The sequence below is a fragment of the Bufo bufo genome, unplaced genomic scaffold, assembly GCF_905171765.1.
Source record: "Bufo bufo unplaced genomic scaffold, aBufBuf1.1, whole genome shotgun sequence".
Classification (NCBI taxonomy): Eukaryota; Metazoa; Chordata; class Amphibia; order Anura; family Bufonidae; genus Bufo; species Bufo bufo.
This window is the reverse complement of record NW_024400684.1, coordinates 1-16,836: the sequence shown is the minus strand read 5'-3', so window position 1 is coordinate 16,836 and position 16,836 is coordinate 1. Positions and strand designations below refer to the sequence as shown.

Here is a 16,836-nt window from a genome sequence, read left to right as displayed (position 1 = left end):
ATTAGCGTGCCGCAGGGTTAAATGACGCTCTTTTTTAATTAGATTGAGAGTGTCTAGGACCGTGCATTAAACCTCGGCCTATGCATACAGGCTTACTACCCTGACAGCTCAACCCTAGGCACCCGGGCTGGATTTTTCAGTGAAAGCAAACTGGCCCGATGGTTTTGGAATTTTTTGATCTTAGTGCCTTTAGGGGAGGTTCACACTTTTTGGGGGAGGTTTTTCAACCAAAGGTGGGTTCGAAAGGAATCGAAAATAAAGAGGAATGACTTGTACTCCGGCTGGATCCATTTCTGACTTTGACTAAAAAGCTGCCTCAAAAAACCTCCTCCAAAAAACCTCTGTGTGAACCTACCCTTAAAGACGATCTAGAGTGGGGGAGGGAGGAAGCACTTCATTTGATTTGGGGGGGGCTTCCCTTAGTATGGGAAAAACAATCTTTATACCTTTCAGGGGTAGAGCTGACCAACCCGCCGTGAATCATAATGGTCATTTGCCCCAGTACGCAGGCTTGTGCCCTGGGGGAAATGGCTGATCATTTATAACAGGGATGCCCAACCTGCGGACCTCCAGCTGTTGCAAAACTACAACTCCTAGTATGCCTGGACAGCCTACAGCTATTAGGGCATGCGGGGAGTTGTAGTTTGATCACCCCCGATCTACAAGACTGATGGGGGGTGATGTCTGGTAGTTTGGCGTTTAGCCTATCACTTCTATAGGCGACATGCATGTCTCACTTCCATAATATCTGCATCTATGCAAGGCCTGGGGACACTTACTCCGAATCTCCGGGGCTGATTGACTTGATTTTGAGCTTTTGTTATTTTTTTTTTCACTTAACTCAAACCATGTGCACATCGATTGGGTAAGAGAGCGCCAGCGGTTCTGGGCCGCAGCGAGGAATGTGTGACCCCCTGGGGACGGCCTGACATGCAACACTCTGCCTTATTCCACATGAGGCCCAAACTGTGCCCCCCCCCCCCTCCCCCAACCCTCCTGTGCACTAAATGCAATGGATAATCACGAAGACGTATTGACGGCGCTATAAACTGCTGTCAGCAGGACGACCGTGTACTGGTTTCCATTACCAGGAGGAGTTGGCAGCAAAAGTGTTAACAAAGCCCTGTGTCTGGAAGAAATTGTGCAATCTTATCTACTGAGAATATGCTTCTTCGTGGATGACACCTACGTCTAGCTTGTCGGGGTCTGCAGGGTGGACGTGAATCAGAGGGCACTCTGCCTCCAGGTGATGATCTCCTAAGTGCTTTGCTAGCGGTGGTCCCTGGCGGAGGAAATCCTACATCCTATACCTTGGTGGGACCGCAGGACAGGATGAGGAAACAGTCTTATAAACACAGGAGGAGGAGGACGATGCGGCTGCCAGGACCCTGCTGGTTTAGCAATGGAGAACTGTTGTCCAATGTTGTCCATTGCTTTTTCTGTCTAAATTCCAGTCAGGAGTTAAGACTTTTCCTTCGAGCCCCCGGGTACGCCCATGACTCAGTAATGCCCGCAAATAGCGCACCATGGGCAAATCCATCCTCCGATGCTGGTGTGGGTATAATATGTGGCCTGGCACTATGTAAGTCAACATAATATGCCGTAAAATGCCACCGAGCTGAAATGGTTAAACAGATATAGGTTTGGTGACGACCTCTTGTTAGTTGGTTTTAATCTGCGCCCTCCGGTTAACGCGCAGTGTTTAGTGGGGAGAAAGGGGTTTGAGTCCTGCGCCCCGCTCTCGTCCCGACCGTTCGTGTGCCGAGAGGGAGGATCAGAAGTTGCTGAAAATTTCGTGTTTCTTGCTCCAGTCCATTTGGGGAGCTCGTTTGTTGGCTCTCTTCGAGCGGGCCTTTTCTTTAGCTTCGGCCGCCGTGGGGCTGAGACGTAGGCCACTCTCTTCAAAGGGGTCTTTTCGGATCAGGTCACCGGCCTAAAACACCAAGGGGTAATGAGAACTATTAGTTCAGTGCTTTTCTATATTACATATACAGTAACAGAAAGTGGACACAATTTAACCATTTGTTTAACACTCTTTTCCTGCATAAAACAGTTTTTTAATATCTTACTTATAGGCTGAGATATGATGGCATGATGTTACAGGCCCAAAGCCTGAGGCTGCACTACTGAGAGATATTGATAACCTATCCCCTTCTGTCCAGTACAGCATTGTCATAGACACCTTGTATGGATCATAGTCACCAAACATGTCGTCAGTGTACCCACACTGACCTAGATCCAGTCTACAATGACCTCTGATGACTCCATGTAATGTCAGCTGCGCCGTCGCGTTTTGTGCGGATCCGTTCAGATAATACGACCGTTTGCATCCGTTCAGAACGGATCCGTTTGTAATATCTGTAACATAGCCAAGACGGATCCGTCTTGAACACAATTGAAAGTCAATGGAGGACGGATCCGTTTTCTATTGTGCCAGATTGTGTCAGTGAAAACGGATCCGTCCCCATTGACTTAACATTGTGTGTCAGGACGGATCCGTTTGGCTCAGTTTCATCAGACGGACACCAAAACGCTGCAGGCAGCCTCCAGAGCGGAATGGAGACTGAACTGATGCATTCTGAGCGGATCCTTTTCCATTTAGAATGCAAACTGATCCGGTTTGGACCGCTTGTGAGAGCCCTGAACGGATCTCACAAACGGAAAGCCAAAACGCGAGTGTGAAAGTAGACTAAAAAGGAAGCTTTTCTTACCTGTGAGTCTTTATCGGGGCTCTGCAAATCACTGTGAGAGGAGGAAGTGGAGGAGCCTCCGTTGAGCTGTAAAAGAACATAAAAATGTCTTCATCCGTACTGCATTATGTCACGTGAGCTTTAGGCTGGCCATAGACTCCCCACATACACACACCGGGCTGAGCATGCATGTGTTCTGAATGGGGTGAATGCTAAAGAGTCGGGCATGTTGAAATCCAGCTGCCCTAACCTTCTCTGCCCGTGGGGGCAGTCGAGAGGTCCCAATGTACATTGGATAATTGGTTGGCCCAACTGGACTTGGGGGCTTCAGATCAACTTTAGGCCTCCTTCAGCCAAATGTTAGTGTAGGGCAGCAGGTCCTGGCCCAAGCGCTGGTTGCTACCCCAATGATTGGGCCAGGACTTGCGCCATAACATGGTTGCTAAAATTCAGCTGCATTACGGGTGTCTGACTGAAGCCTTAAAGTGGTTTACCGGGTGTTCAATATTCTCAAGACAGGTCATCAATAGATTGATTGTTGGGGGTCTGACTCCCGGGCCCCCTGCCGATCAGCTGTTTGAGGCAGCCTCTTTGCAGCTTACCAAGCACAGCACCGTCCACTGGATAGTGGCTGTGCTTGGTATTGCAGCTTAGCTCTATTCAGTTGAATAGGACTGAGCTGCTCCTAGGCCGTGTGACCGATAAACGTGATGTCACAGCGTTTACCACAGGGGCTCTTCAAACAGCTGCCGGGAGTCACATACCTGACGAATCCTGAGGATAGCTAATAGAGAGGATGCTGCTACTAAAATAAACATTCGTCTATGGATCCCAATGGGCACCTAACAATGCGGTAGCAAAAATGACCCCCTTCCTTGTACTGGCTACTTGCAGCCATGATCAGCAGCTGGTAGAGGAACCTGAAATATGTATATAATATCCTGACAAAATCCCTATAATCCATCAAACAAATCCATGGAGTGAAATAATTCTCCAGTGGAAAGATTACTCCTATCATTTGTGCAGCAGGTTGTAGCCTTCATCCCTGACACTCGGCTACGGTATACAGAAAGCTGTCTGCTGAGTGCGAGCACGTTGCTTTTCTACACCAAACGCTCTCAATAAGCAGGTCCTTGGCAAATGGCTGAACATTTCCTGCCTGGAGTGGTCCCAGGATTCTGCAGGGTGGGAGCTTACACTTGGCGCTTTTCAATATATGGCAGAAATAGCAAGTTCCTCTTTACAAGTGTAGAGACTCTTTACTTCCCAGACACACAGGGAAAAACCCGCAGCGGAGGAAACTGCACCGCGCTCAAACACAACAAGGTCTGGAGACGTCGGTGCAGTAGATGGATTACAACAGGATTTTGCTTTTTTCTCTATTGAAGTCAATGGCCTCGAGGCTCTGATGATTACACAACTCGTGAACCTCTGGGCCATCGACTCTAATAGGAAAGAAAATTGCAGAATTCAGTTCCTTCAAGTGCTGCTTGAGACGTCCTCTGTATGACACCAGTGCTGGGTAGGTACAAAGAGTCCTCGCCCAGGGTCGGCGTCATAGGCGGACCACAGATGCAAAAACCTCCATCCAATCAGGCAAATATTCTGAATATTGGGGGGGCCTTCATGCTCCTACCTCCCTGGCGCCCTCATCTGGTGGTACAGTCCCTATTTATGACTCTCTGTGGAATTAGCCTCCATATTAGTGCTGACCCTGAACCTTTTTCGTGATTTAATTTTAGCGTATCTGTATTTTTTAGGATGGATTCCTTCACCCGTATTACGGACGTGTGTCCTGGCCTAACTGCGGCTCAAGTTCATGTCCATAAACCTGCGGTCAGGCTGGGAGACGTCCATAATACGGAGGCATAAATCCGTCATACGCACGTGTGGGATTGACCAAACACTCCGCTTTATTTTGTTCTTAGGACTGGATCAATAAAAGTGCCCGTCCCTTTAAAGAGGACCCATCACCTCTCCTGACCTGTCTGCTTTAGTCACTACTTGCTTTCTCCATGTAATAATAATTCTAGAGCATCTATTCTTATGACTTTTTGCTTTGCTTTCTCGCTGTTATTCCTACTAGAAGTTATGAATGAATTGGCAGCAGTCTGCAATGAAGGTCCAGATGGGTGTTACCAGCTGGAGGTGTGTCCTTGACACTGGCAGCACTGATTAGATACAGTCAGAATGTAACACCCATCTGGACCTTCGTTGCAAGCTGATGGCAATTCATTCATAACTTCTAGTAGGAATAACAGACAGATGGCACAACATATCACTTCTTCCAAATGCCTCAAAGCTACTTGAGCAACATGTCCATTCTGAACTGTCCTCTCACCTCTCCTCCTGCTCCCTCTTTGACCGCCTACAATCTGGCTTCCGACCCCACCACTCAACTGAGACTGCCCTCACCAAAGTCACCAATGACCTACTAACAGCCAAAACCAGAAAACAGTACTCTGTCCTCCTTCTCCTTGCTGCCTTTGACACTGTCGACCGCTCCCTTTCTGTTACAAACTCTCATCTCTTGGCATCGCTGACCTGGCCCTCTCCTGGATCACATCATACCTCACAGACCGTATGTTTAGCGTCTCCCACTCTCACACCACCTCCTCGTCTCATTCCCTCTCTGTTGGTGTCCCGCAAGGCTCTTTCCTAGGACCCCTGCTGTTCTCTATCTACACCCTTGGCCTAGGACATCTCATAGAGTCCCATGGCTTTCAGTATCACTTTTATGCTGACGACACACAAATCTACCTCTCTGGCCCAGACATCACCACCCTACTATCCAGAATCCCACAATGCCTATCTTCCATATCCTCCTTCTTCTCCTCTCGCTTTCTAAAACTTAACATTGATAAAACAGAATTCATCATCTTTTCCCCCCATCTTGCTCAACACCCCCAACAGACCTATCTACCCTGCACATTCTCCCCGGTCAACCAAGTCCGCTGCCTTGGAGTGACCTTGGATTCTGCCCTCTCCTTCCGACCGCACATCCAAGCCCTTTCCACCACCTGCCGCCTCCAACTCAAAAACATCTCCCGCATCCGTGCTTTCCTCAACTTTGAGTCTGCAAAACTAATTGTACATGCCCTCATCATCTCCCGCCTAGACTACTGCAACATCCTCCTCTGTGGCCTTCCATCTAGCACCCCCGCATCCCTCCAATCTATCCTCAACTCTGCTGCCCGACTGATCCACCTCCCACCCTATTACTCCTCTGCCAATCCCTTCACTGGCTCCCCATTGCCCAGCGAATTCAGTTCAAAGTACTAACAAATACATACAAGGCCGTCCACAACCTGTCCCCTCCCTACATCTCTGAGCTACTTTCCCGATACACCCCCACACGCACTCTCCGATCCTCACAAGACCTCCTTCTCTCCTCTTATCACCTCTTCCAACAATCGACTCCAAGATTTCTCCCGTGCACCCCCCACACTCTGGTACTCGCTACCCCAACATATCAGACTCTCACCTACAGGGGAATCCTTCAAAAGAAACCTGAAAACCCACCTCTTCAGACAAGCCTACAACCAGTGACCCTGCTGCCTCTATACCGCCATGACCAGCTTCACCCGCACCTACTGTGTTTTTCTCCCATACCATGTAGATTGTAAGCCCTCACGGGCAGGGCCCTCTCTCCTTCTGTACCAGTCTGTAACTTGTCTTGTTCATGCTTAGTGCACTTGTCTGTATTATGTATGTGCACCGCTTATCATATGTACAGCGCTATGGAATGAATGGGGCTTTAATAATAAGATAGTCCTAAAAATAGAAGTCCCAGAATTGTTATTAGATGGGGAATGCAAGTAGTTACTAAAACAGACATGTCAGGAGCGGCTCCTTTCTGAAAGGATATCTTTAATCATGCCGTGTATACTGACCTGTGTTTTGCTCACTCCATTGGTCAGTGACTGGGGGATTACACCTAAAAGGGAAGATTGCAATGTTAGAAAGGACAAAGGGAGGAATTTTTAATTTGGAATCACAATGCTGGGGCAACGAACTGCGTGGCCGTGTATGAGGGCAGCGAGCGGGGGATGCAGTCAGCGACTACTTGCAACTTATCGCATGGCAAAGGACAAGCGGACTGCAATAAAGGTAACATGACATATTATAATTATGGGGAGTGTAACCATGGCAACCAATCATATGACAGTTTTCCATTTAATTAGTTGCTATGGGTAAGCCCATTGTCCAAGGCAATATGGCTGTACCTCCTTTGATGTGAGCTTCGGTCGGAGTGACCCCCAACTTCTTGAAGTATTCATCTGTTTCTAGATCCACCACCAGTAACGTTGTCTCGTTGTCTTTGGATTTTATGTTCGCTACCACCTCGGAATGCTTCACGCCGTCCACGTTCTGTCCGTTTACCTGCAGGGAGAGGTAGACAGCCGTCATTTTAGGACATTGAAGGGGGAGATCTATCAAAACTGGCTTAGTTGCTCCAAAGGAGCTGTGAAAAATGAAAGGTGGAATCTGATTGGTGGCGATGGGCAACTAAGACATTTTTGGGCCACATTTGTCAAAACTGTCTATGTTGCCCGTAGCAGCCAATCAGAGCTCAGCTTACATTTTGTCAAGTACTGGTTAGAAATGAGAGATAAGCTGTGATTGGTTGAGAAGACAGTTTTGATAAAGGAGGCCCCTAAGTTTTAGAAAAGGGGACCAAAGGTTACCAGGCCATTGGGAAGAACTATGTTAGGTATGGCGGTCCGTGCCAGCAAATGACATGCCATGCAATTCAGCTCTAATAGGGCTGCACTATATATATTGTATGTACCACGGGCCTGTATATATACTGACAGTGAGCGGGTGATATCGCCCCAGGAGCACACAGACAGTATCAGACTGTGCAGGGACATCTGCCCCTCCGCAACTGGTAAAAACCCAGCTGAACCTTCATTGCAAACTGCTAGCATTTCATTCATAACTTCTAGCAGGAATAATAGAGGAATGGCACGACATAGAGTCATAAGACTAGATGCAGATGTGCTATTACATGGGGGATGCGAGTAGTTACTAGAACAGACGTGTCAGGAGAGGGGACGGGACGGGACCTCTTTGATTATTCTGATGGCTTCCTTGCCTTTTTTTTTAAATAACTCGGACAACGCCTTTTAGGGTCCATTCACACGTCCGCAAAATGGGCGCAACGTATGCAGACCCATTCATTTTCAATGGGGTCGGAATGTGCTGTCCGCATTTGCGGATCCCCACTTCCGTTCTGCAATTGCGGACAAGAAAAGGCATTTTCTATGAGAGTGCCGGCGATGTGCGGTCCGCAAAATGCGGAACGTACATTGCCGGTGTCCGTGTTTTGCGGATCCGCGAAACACATAAGACTGTAACAATTTATCTTCTCCAATGTTTCCCTTCACTGTCCGCAAGCGGAGATCTTGAAAAGGGTGATTAACTGAGACACAAAGTCAGATTTATGAAACTGTTTGCTGTATTACAGCAGGAGTGACCAGAAAATAAAACCGGGGGATTCACGTATCCAGGACTGTGCTCCATTTTACTGTGGAACTGCTACTTAAGCAATTTCCTAATATATCCTGGAAAGTGGAGCTATGAACCGGCAGACTGAACCGTGTAATATGCGGACACGCCGTCTGACAATGAGTGTGGGAACCATAAAAGAAGGCCATTGTGTGCTTACACCCTGCCGGCAATGGAGGGGTTAAAGGGACCCTTTCTGTTTCTCCGATCCCTCGGCCATGAAAACAAACACCAAGGCCTCTTTTCCCTCGTTCCCTGGCAACCGCTTCCTACTTTCTCCTCTCAGAAATAATGCCTTTGCTCTCTTCTGGGCCACGTAGCTTTGTGTTCCCCTCCCCGAGCCATCACCCCTTTATTTTACTACCTATTCTTCCACCGTCGTCCCCCCACCCCCACCCACTCCTGCTACTTTTCTTTCTTCCCCTTCTCTATCCTGCCCCCCCTCTCAGACTATTCCCAGACTTTTGCAAGTAATTATCCCGTCCCCATCCAGACCCCCTCTGACGCCTCCCGCACGCCCACCAGGTGTCGCAAAGCGCTCCAAGAATAGGTGGGGCGTACGTAGTGCGAGCGGCCTGACCCGGAATCTGACACCCGTGAACTCCGCCGCCTGGGTTCAGTAAAGCGAGCTGTAATTATAGAGCAGCCCGCCATCAAATATATAAGATGTGGCATCCCACAAGGACTAAAAGGGCAACACCTTCAGACTAAGAAGCAGCAGAGTCCAGAAACAGCCCGGCCCCCCATGACCACTACTTTACAGCCAATGAGGGTTGTTATGCTCTGATCTATAGGGGACCTGCTTGATACTGGCATGGTTGTCGACAGGCCCAAATTTGCATGGACTGTCACTATTTTCAGAGGCCATCCTGGGAAATTTGGCTGAAAATGGTGCAGAGGTTGCAGCCCTAAATTATCCAAAACGAATGCTGCTAAGTAGGCGTAAAGGATGGTATTTGTAGATGCACTTGAGTGCACTTAGGCACAGGGCATGCTGAGACTTGTAGTTCTGCAGAAGCTGGAGAACCACAGGTCGGTGACCAATGCTATGGGCTTGGGAGACGCTTATCCGGTCCATTGCAGCACCCACGTGGATGAACTGTGTCAAGAGAAGACATGACACCTAAAACGACAGCCCCTTTGGCAATGAAAGGGTCAATGCTATGACGTGGACAGAATTACCTACGGCCCATTTACATTTATAATACGGTAACCTAACCGGGCGGCCTGCCGTGCACTGAGCCGTAATCCCCCTGTGACAGATAAGCATGTTGGGAAACAGGTGTCTAATAGCCGCACACGCCTGTGTCATACAAAGTTCCCTGCAGGGTCCGGGACCCCCGAGTGGGCTCCTCGCTCCAGGTACAAGATTACAAGCCTCGATGAGCGCACGTCCGCTGGGAATCCTCTCGCTCGTACAAAGCAGCATGAAATATGCATGGAAGGCTCCAGTACATAATGTCTGCGAGGTGCTGGGGACGGATCGGGTTCCCAAATCTCCCAGCTGGTTTGTCGCTGGTAAAAGGAGAAATAAACAAAAAAAAGACCCTCCCCCAACTGGCACGCTACCGTCTACCACTCGCATGGCTGCGTCGTCCGCATCAATTATACAGGAGGGCCCATGATTCGCGGGGCAGAGCTTGCCGGGCGTACAATGGGAGATGACAGATCTAGCGGGCAGGGGGCACTGAAGGTTCAGCAGACTCGGGCAACAAGAAGGCAGATCGGGTGACCCATGGCACGTTGCAGGGTGCATATGTTTTGGAATACCTATCTGCCCAAATTAGCGTTGTGTACCTGAGCATTGTGCCAAGGGGGCGCTGCGCCAGCTGCACTTTCTAATAATGTTTTCCTATGTAAGTTATTTGTAAAAACTAATCTATTAATGAGACTGGCTCTCGACAAATCACCTGTATTTAATTAATTCACCATTTGTATAAACATTCATTAAAATATTATTAAAAAACACATCAAAATATTGTACATTAATTGTTGACCCAGGTAAATATCATGCGGATCTCACGCATAAAAAATAAAAATATAAAAAGTGGCCGAACAGATTTGTTGCAACTGTGTTTTTGGACGGCGATTCATTCAATAGATATTATTGTCCATATGTAAATATTAGCATCGGCTTAATTGCAGCTAGTCCCATATGTCTATTTCTTTATGTATTGGTACTTGATATTACATATATCCGTGCATTTATATGGTCTATCTTGCACGTTCAGTAAATAGTGTACATGTGGGGTTTAGTCTTACGGCGTTGGTTTGGATATAAGTGGCAGGGTTTACAATGTACGTGCGCTGTGTCTCTATGTTGTTTAGAATATATTCACATTAAGGGTCCATTCACACGTCCGTAAAACACGGACACCGGCAATGTGCATTCCGCAATTTGCGGACCGCACATTGCCGGCACTATAATAGAAAATGCCTAATCTTGTTCGCAATTGCGGAAAAGAATAGGACATGTTCTATTTTTTTTGCGGAAACGGAAGCACGGATGCGGAAGTGCGGATCTGCAATTGCGGATAGCACATTCCGGCACAATTGAAAATAAATGGGTCTGCACCCGTTCCGCAAAATTGCGTAACGGATGCGGACCCATTTTGCAGACGTGTAAATGGACCCTAAGCCGGATGGATTTTTGGGTTAGGCTACTTTCACACTCGTGTTTGGTGCGGATCCGTCATGGATCTGCACAGACGGATCCGTTCAGATAATACAACCGTCTGCATCCATTCAGAACCGATCAGTTTGTATTATCTTTAACATTGCCAAGACGGATCCGTCTTGAACACCATTGAAAGTCAATAGAGGACAGATCCATTTTCTATTGTGCAATAGAAAACAAATCCTTTCCCATTGACTTACATTGTGTGCCAGGACGGATCCGTTTGGCTCAGCTTCGTCAGACGGACACCAAAACACTACGAGCAGCCTCCAGAGCGGAATGGAGACGGAACGGAGGCAAACTGATGCGTTCTGAGCGGATCCTTTTTCATTCAGAATGCATTAGGGCAAAACTGATCCGTTTTGGACCGCGTGCGAGAGCCCTGAACGGATCTCACAAAGGGAAAGCCAAAATGCACGACCACGATGTTTTCTGTGGGATTCCCCAACATTCTTGTCTCTCCCCGCTGGGTCTCTGTCAGGTCTACGTTGTTCCCAGTCGGCTTGTGATAAGCTTTGCGGCTCCACTCCCCACACTAGCTAGTGCTTTGAGGCGGCGGGGAGTGGAGTGATCGCTATCCATACTGCTCCTCCATGACACCGACCTACGTGCCCGTCTGTTACATGTCGGCTGCGTAGGTCTGCCAGGCCTTACCCAGTCACACTGGTCACGACACCCCCGCTGATAGCTATGATTACAGGGCACAATATCCTAAGCCATAAAGGGGTATTCTGGTTGGGTGAAGTTATCCCCTATCCGATAACTATGAGATCGGTGGGGGTCCTACCGCTGGGGGCCCCGTTCCTCCTGCAGCCCCCTGAAAACAATGGAGCAGCTGGTCACACATGCCTGTGGCCGCTCCATTCACTTTTATGGGAGTTCCAGAGATTGCCGAGTTCAGCGCTCCACTCTCTCCAGAACACCCCATAAAAGAATGGAGCGGCCACACGTATGCTTGACGACCGCTCCGTTCATTTCAGGGGTACAGGTCCCCCTTCTCGTGATTGGTGCGGGTCCCAGTGGTAGGACCCCCACGATCTAATACTTATCCCCTATCCATAGGATAGCGGATAACTTAAACCAACTGGAATGCCCCTTTAATGACTATTTTAGTACTAACCTCCACCAGTCGGTCCTGTGGTCTCAGTCCGGCCTTGGCTGCTGGAGAACCGGGGTCTACAGAGCGGATGTACTGTCCAGGCCGAGACTTCTCGCTGTGAAGGTTGAATCCGTAGCCATTGGGTCCTTTCTTTAAAACACAGAGCCGAGGACATCTTTCCTTCACCTGTCCATTCATGTCCTGAAATATAAAACAGAAGATTATAGAATGATGTTCCTGTCCCCTGTGCAGCTCCTAGGTGTGTATGACCAGCTTGAGAATTATAATGCTCCATAAAATGCTCGGCTATGTTTGCCTTCCTTTTATGTGAACTTTCTATTTTAGATTTACAGTCGTTCAGAAAGCCAAGGCTCGGTTTAACGACTGCCGTGACTAACCCAGGTCAACACGTGTAATGGCCGGAGGAGATTATCTGGTGGGACGAGTCCCAGTGCAAACACAACTGACAGGCTTGGCTTGGAGGATAAAAAATTACCAACCAATGCAAAAAATGTCCACAAATAATACATCATGTCTGTCAGAAGGAAGGCGGCGACTGCACAAGGGCGACTGTACGGGATAAACATCTTCCCCCATGGTCCGGAGTAATCTGACACACTGGTTACTAAGGACCTTTTGCATGACAACCCCATATAAAGACAGGGGTTGTTATGAGATGCCCTGAGTAATTTGACAGACTGGTTACTAAGGACCTTTTGTCTGACAACCCCATATATAGACAGGGTTGTTGTCATGAAATGCCATGAGTAATTTGATAGGCTGGTTGCTAAGAAACCTTTTACCTGGCAACCCCATATACAAACTGGGCTTGATGTCATGAAATGGCATGAGTAATTTAACAGACTGGTTGCTAAGGAACCTTTTGCCTGACAACCCTGTATATGGACAGGAGACTGGCCCCATTCCATATGTCTTACTGGAGGGTATGATAGTGACAGGTATCAGACAGACTGGAGAATAATTTCGGAAAGTGGCTCCGACTTTGGAGAACCCGATGACTCCTAATGAACCCGATCAATTCCTAATTCCCCTGAACAACACTTCTCCCCATCCATCGACAGGAAAGATGACCACCCCTTAAGGCCTCATGCACACGACTGTGCCGTTTTTTTGCGGTCCGCAAACCACGGATCCGCAAAAAACGGAAGCCACCCGTGTGCCTTCCGCAATTTGCGGAACGGGCGGCCCATTGTAGACATGCCTATTCTTGTCCGTAAAACGGACAAGAATAGGACATGCTATATTTTTTTTTGCGGGGCCTCGGAACGGAGCAACAGATGCGGACAGAACACGGAGTGCTGTCCGCATCTTTTGCGGCCCCATTGAAGTGAATGGGTCCGCACCCGAGCCGCAAAAACTGCGGCTCCGATGCAGACCCGAAAAACGGTCGTGTGCATGAGGCCTAAAAGAGAAGTCTGTCCGATACCAAGGTGTGCGTTGCAAAGCACCAGGGCCTCTTTTCTTCAGGCATCAGTGGGGTCCCTGTGATACCAGGTGTGGAGATACCCTTTAAAACTTTCGGTTTGCCCTGTGACTATCGGTTCGCCCTGTGACTACCGCAGCCACCATGGATTAGCTGTGTAATAAGTGTAGACGGCATAAAGCAGATAATTGCGCTAAGCTTCCAACAATCCCATTACATGACAGGATCCCATTTACTTCAGCCCTAATTATACGCTTATTTACGCACAGGGGAGTCAGATATCTATGCCTGGCCGCTATCCGGATGTGCCACGCGGACAGAGACCTGAGGTGGCAGGCTAAAACTATATGCAAATGAGGTCCATCCCTCGACTGATTGGGAGTGATCACCTGACACAGCTTTCATTAAAACAGTCATGAGGGCCCTCCCTTCAGCGGACCATTTCGAGAGAGCATTTAAAGGGAAACTCTCATAAGAAAAAATAAATAAAAATGACCACAATTTTTGCTTAGTGGCCTGAATGGCCCACTACTAGAAGACCCAAGCCAAGGACAGTGGGTGACACCGACACTGAAAATGTCACTCATTCACTAGATGTTGATGACTCCCATCATTTCTGTCGCCAACTGCTGGGCGTTTAAAGCTCCACCCCTGATCCGCCAAGAGATGCCCCTTTTATGCAAATTCACCTAAGCCCGCTCTTTTAGGGAGTCCTGACTACTGGCAGGTCAGGCACCTACAGGCTCGGACTGGCCCACAGGGGTACAGGTGAATCCCCCGGTGGGCCCCTGAGCAAGGTGGGCCCCTAGTCTCCAAGGGAGGATTGGCCATAGGCCTTACAAGGAAATTTCCTGGTGGCCGATGCCCAGGGGGCCTCCTGGGCCCTCCTCACGGCGGGATAAATTTTGAGCTGCTGGCAGTATTTTGTGATGGACTGCAGTATTTGGCTCTGATGGGGCGGTATAATGTGCCACAATATAGTATTGCTGGCCCTGCCTTCCATCAATTTGGACCCAACAATTTTTTCCAGGGCCACTTTTAGTTCCCATTCATCCCCTGCTAGTCTCCCACTGTCTACACAAATGGCACATAGCACAGTAGACTTACTGCACTACATACATATATTCAATGTACAGCACCTTAACCAGCCTATGTTCACATAAAAAACGTCATAGATTATTTATTAAATTTGAATTTAGTGGTACGGTGGGCCCAAGGCACCCCAGTCCGACACTGGGCACCTATACCGGTGCACATCAGATCCACGCGCTGGTGACTACCCGGCCTCTGTGTGCCCATCAAACAATCATTTGCATTGGACACGATTCCTTTTTTTGCATTGTAAACACCAGATTGAGGCAGAACGCAGGACGCCCTCCACCTGCACAGCACTTTAACCATTTGCACTCTTCACATTCCTTTCACTTCCTTTTCAGCCTGATATCACCCCTACGGGTGCCCGCATCAGAGCAAGGGATCTACTAGATCCCATGCCCTGACCAGCACTGATCCTCACTGACCTAAAATGGAATGGATCATGGTCATATCGCTTATTCTTATCCTGTTGTTGCATTGGACGACATAAAAACCACATGGCATTAAACTGCTGTTGACGGATCCTGCCATTTTTGGTGAATCTATGTGTTGGGCTGCTTTTAAATCTGTTCTTAAAGGGGGTTTCTTCCTATCGTCAAAATGGAGGCCGTATTGATTAAATAGGCTTCAAATCAGCGCTCTCCAGGCCGAGGCTCTGCAGCTGTTGCACAACTACAACTCCCAGCATGCACTGACACCTAGGGGTTGTAGTTAGCACAACAGCTGGACAGCCACAGGTTACAAAGCGCCGATTTAAAGGATTTGTGCCAAGTTTTAAATGTATCCCCTCTCCACAGGATAGGGCATAAGAGTCTGATCGTGGGGGTCTGACCATTGGAAGGGCTATCTTTCAGAAAAAGCGCCACACCTGTCCTTGGTTGTGTTGGGTATTGCGGCTCAGCTCCTTCGAAGTTTATGGGGCTGAGCTGCAGTACCACATGCAACCTGTGAACAGAGGGAGGGCGCTATTTATGGAAGCCTGTGGCCACGTTTTTCTAATCTTGGACAACCCCTTTAGGGCTCATTCACATGCAAAATCGAGATTTCTCCTGCACTTTTTCAGTGTGAATGGACACCCACCACGATTTCCATAGGCGTCCGTTCCGGACACCGCGCCCAAAAAAAAGAACATCTTTCTGGGCGTGTTTGCAGCTATAAACGGCGGCTGCATTCAGTGCAGTCAGAAAAATGCTGCTGCCGGACACTTTTTGGTGCAGAATCCACACCAAATTCCGCCTGTGTGAACGGGGCTTTGAAGTGAAATAGGGGTTCCCAGGCTCTTTTGAGGAGGCGGTTAATAAATGACATTCGCCCTCGCTTCCGATAATCTATACGCAGCAACGGACATACATGCAGCCATAAACGTTCACACGCTCATAAAGTTGACTTCTCATGTTTGTCTATTCGGAGGAAATGGCATGTCGAGGGCTGCTGACGTCAGTCCCCACACGGGGTTAACCCATTAGCTCCATCAGTCAGCATAATGTGACTTGCGATCAAGGACTGGAACCAATATTAAGGTTATCTGTATTAAAGGAGACCCCCCCGATCCAGGTGTTGCTCATAAAAACAGGAATGCGGCATTTCATCAGTTCCCCAGGGGGGCCATATTTTTGTGCTCTGTGTTATGCATTAGATTTCGCATAGAATTGGCAAATTTACAAAAACTAACAAAAAAAAAAAACAACACAAGAGATATTCTATATTACAACATTACTACAACTCCCAGCATGTCCTGATGGATGCAGGTCATAAAACAGCAGTTACGGAGTTACTCGATTCCGTCATGCCTCCAAAAATCAAGGCAGCGAAGGGGTTCTCCACTTTGGAAAATTCCTTGATAATCAGCGGATCACAAACGATCGGCTGTAACCTTGTAGTAAGTGTTCAATTTCTCTGCAGCGCCACCACAGGTGAAACTGAACATTGCACAGTGCACGTTCAAATCAATGGGTGGTCTGTGTACTGCAGAAAGGACGGGTCCTCCAGAGAGAGAGACGCTCTTTGTAACTGCTCCAGAGAGGATGCTGAACAGAGGGCCTCCTCTATTATAGTTGTATTCCGGTTACTACAAGTTACTCCGAAATAAGTTACTCAATTCTGAGAACGGAGGACCTAATGGAGCGGCAGGTCGAGCATGCCCCCTACCGCTCCATGCATTCTCTCCGCCAGTGAATGAAAGGAGCGGCAGGGTGCGTGCTCAAAGTGCCGTCCTATGCGGATACAGGAGTCCCAGCAGTCAGCCCCCACGGTCAGTGAGTTAGTGAGCAGAATACCCCTTTAAAAACATGTAAATCGCACCTGCTTAGATTTAAAAGGG

At 48.3% G+C, this 16,836-nt stretch overlaps 1 protein-coding gene across 1 annotated transcript; it reads right to left on the bottom strand.

The window, feature by feature from the left end:
- Positions 1 to 176: 176 nt before the first annotated feature.
- Positions 177 to 12,200, bottom strand: SLC9A3R2 (SLC9A3 regulator 2). The gene is made up of 5 exons (XM_040413374.1): positions 11,999 to 12,200; positions 6,917 to 7,073; positions 6,584 to 6,627; positions 2,712 to 2,777; positions 177 to 1,933 (listed from the first exon to the last, which is right to left on the bottom strand). The coding sequence occupies exons 1-5, from the start codon at positions 12,173 to 12,175 to the stop codon at positions 1,775 to 1,777; spliced, it is 603 nt and encodes a 200-aa protein (XP_040269308.1). The 5' UTR covers positions 12,176 to 12,200; the 3' UTR covers positions 177 to 1,774.
- Between the last annotated feature and the right edge of the window lie 4,636 nt (positions 12,201 to 16,836).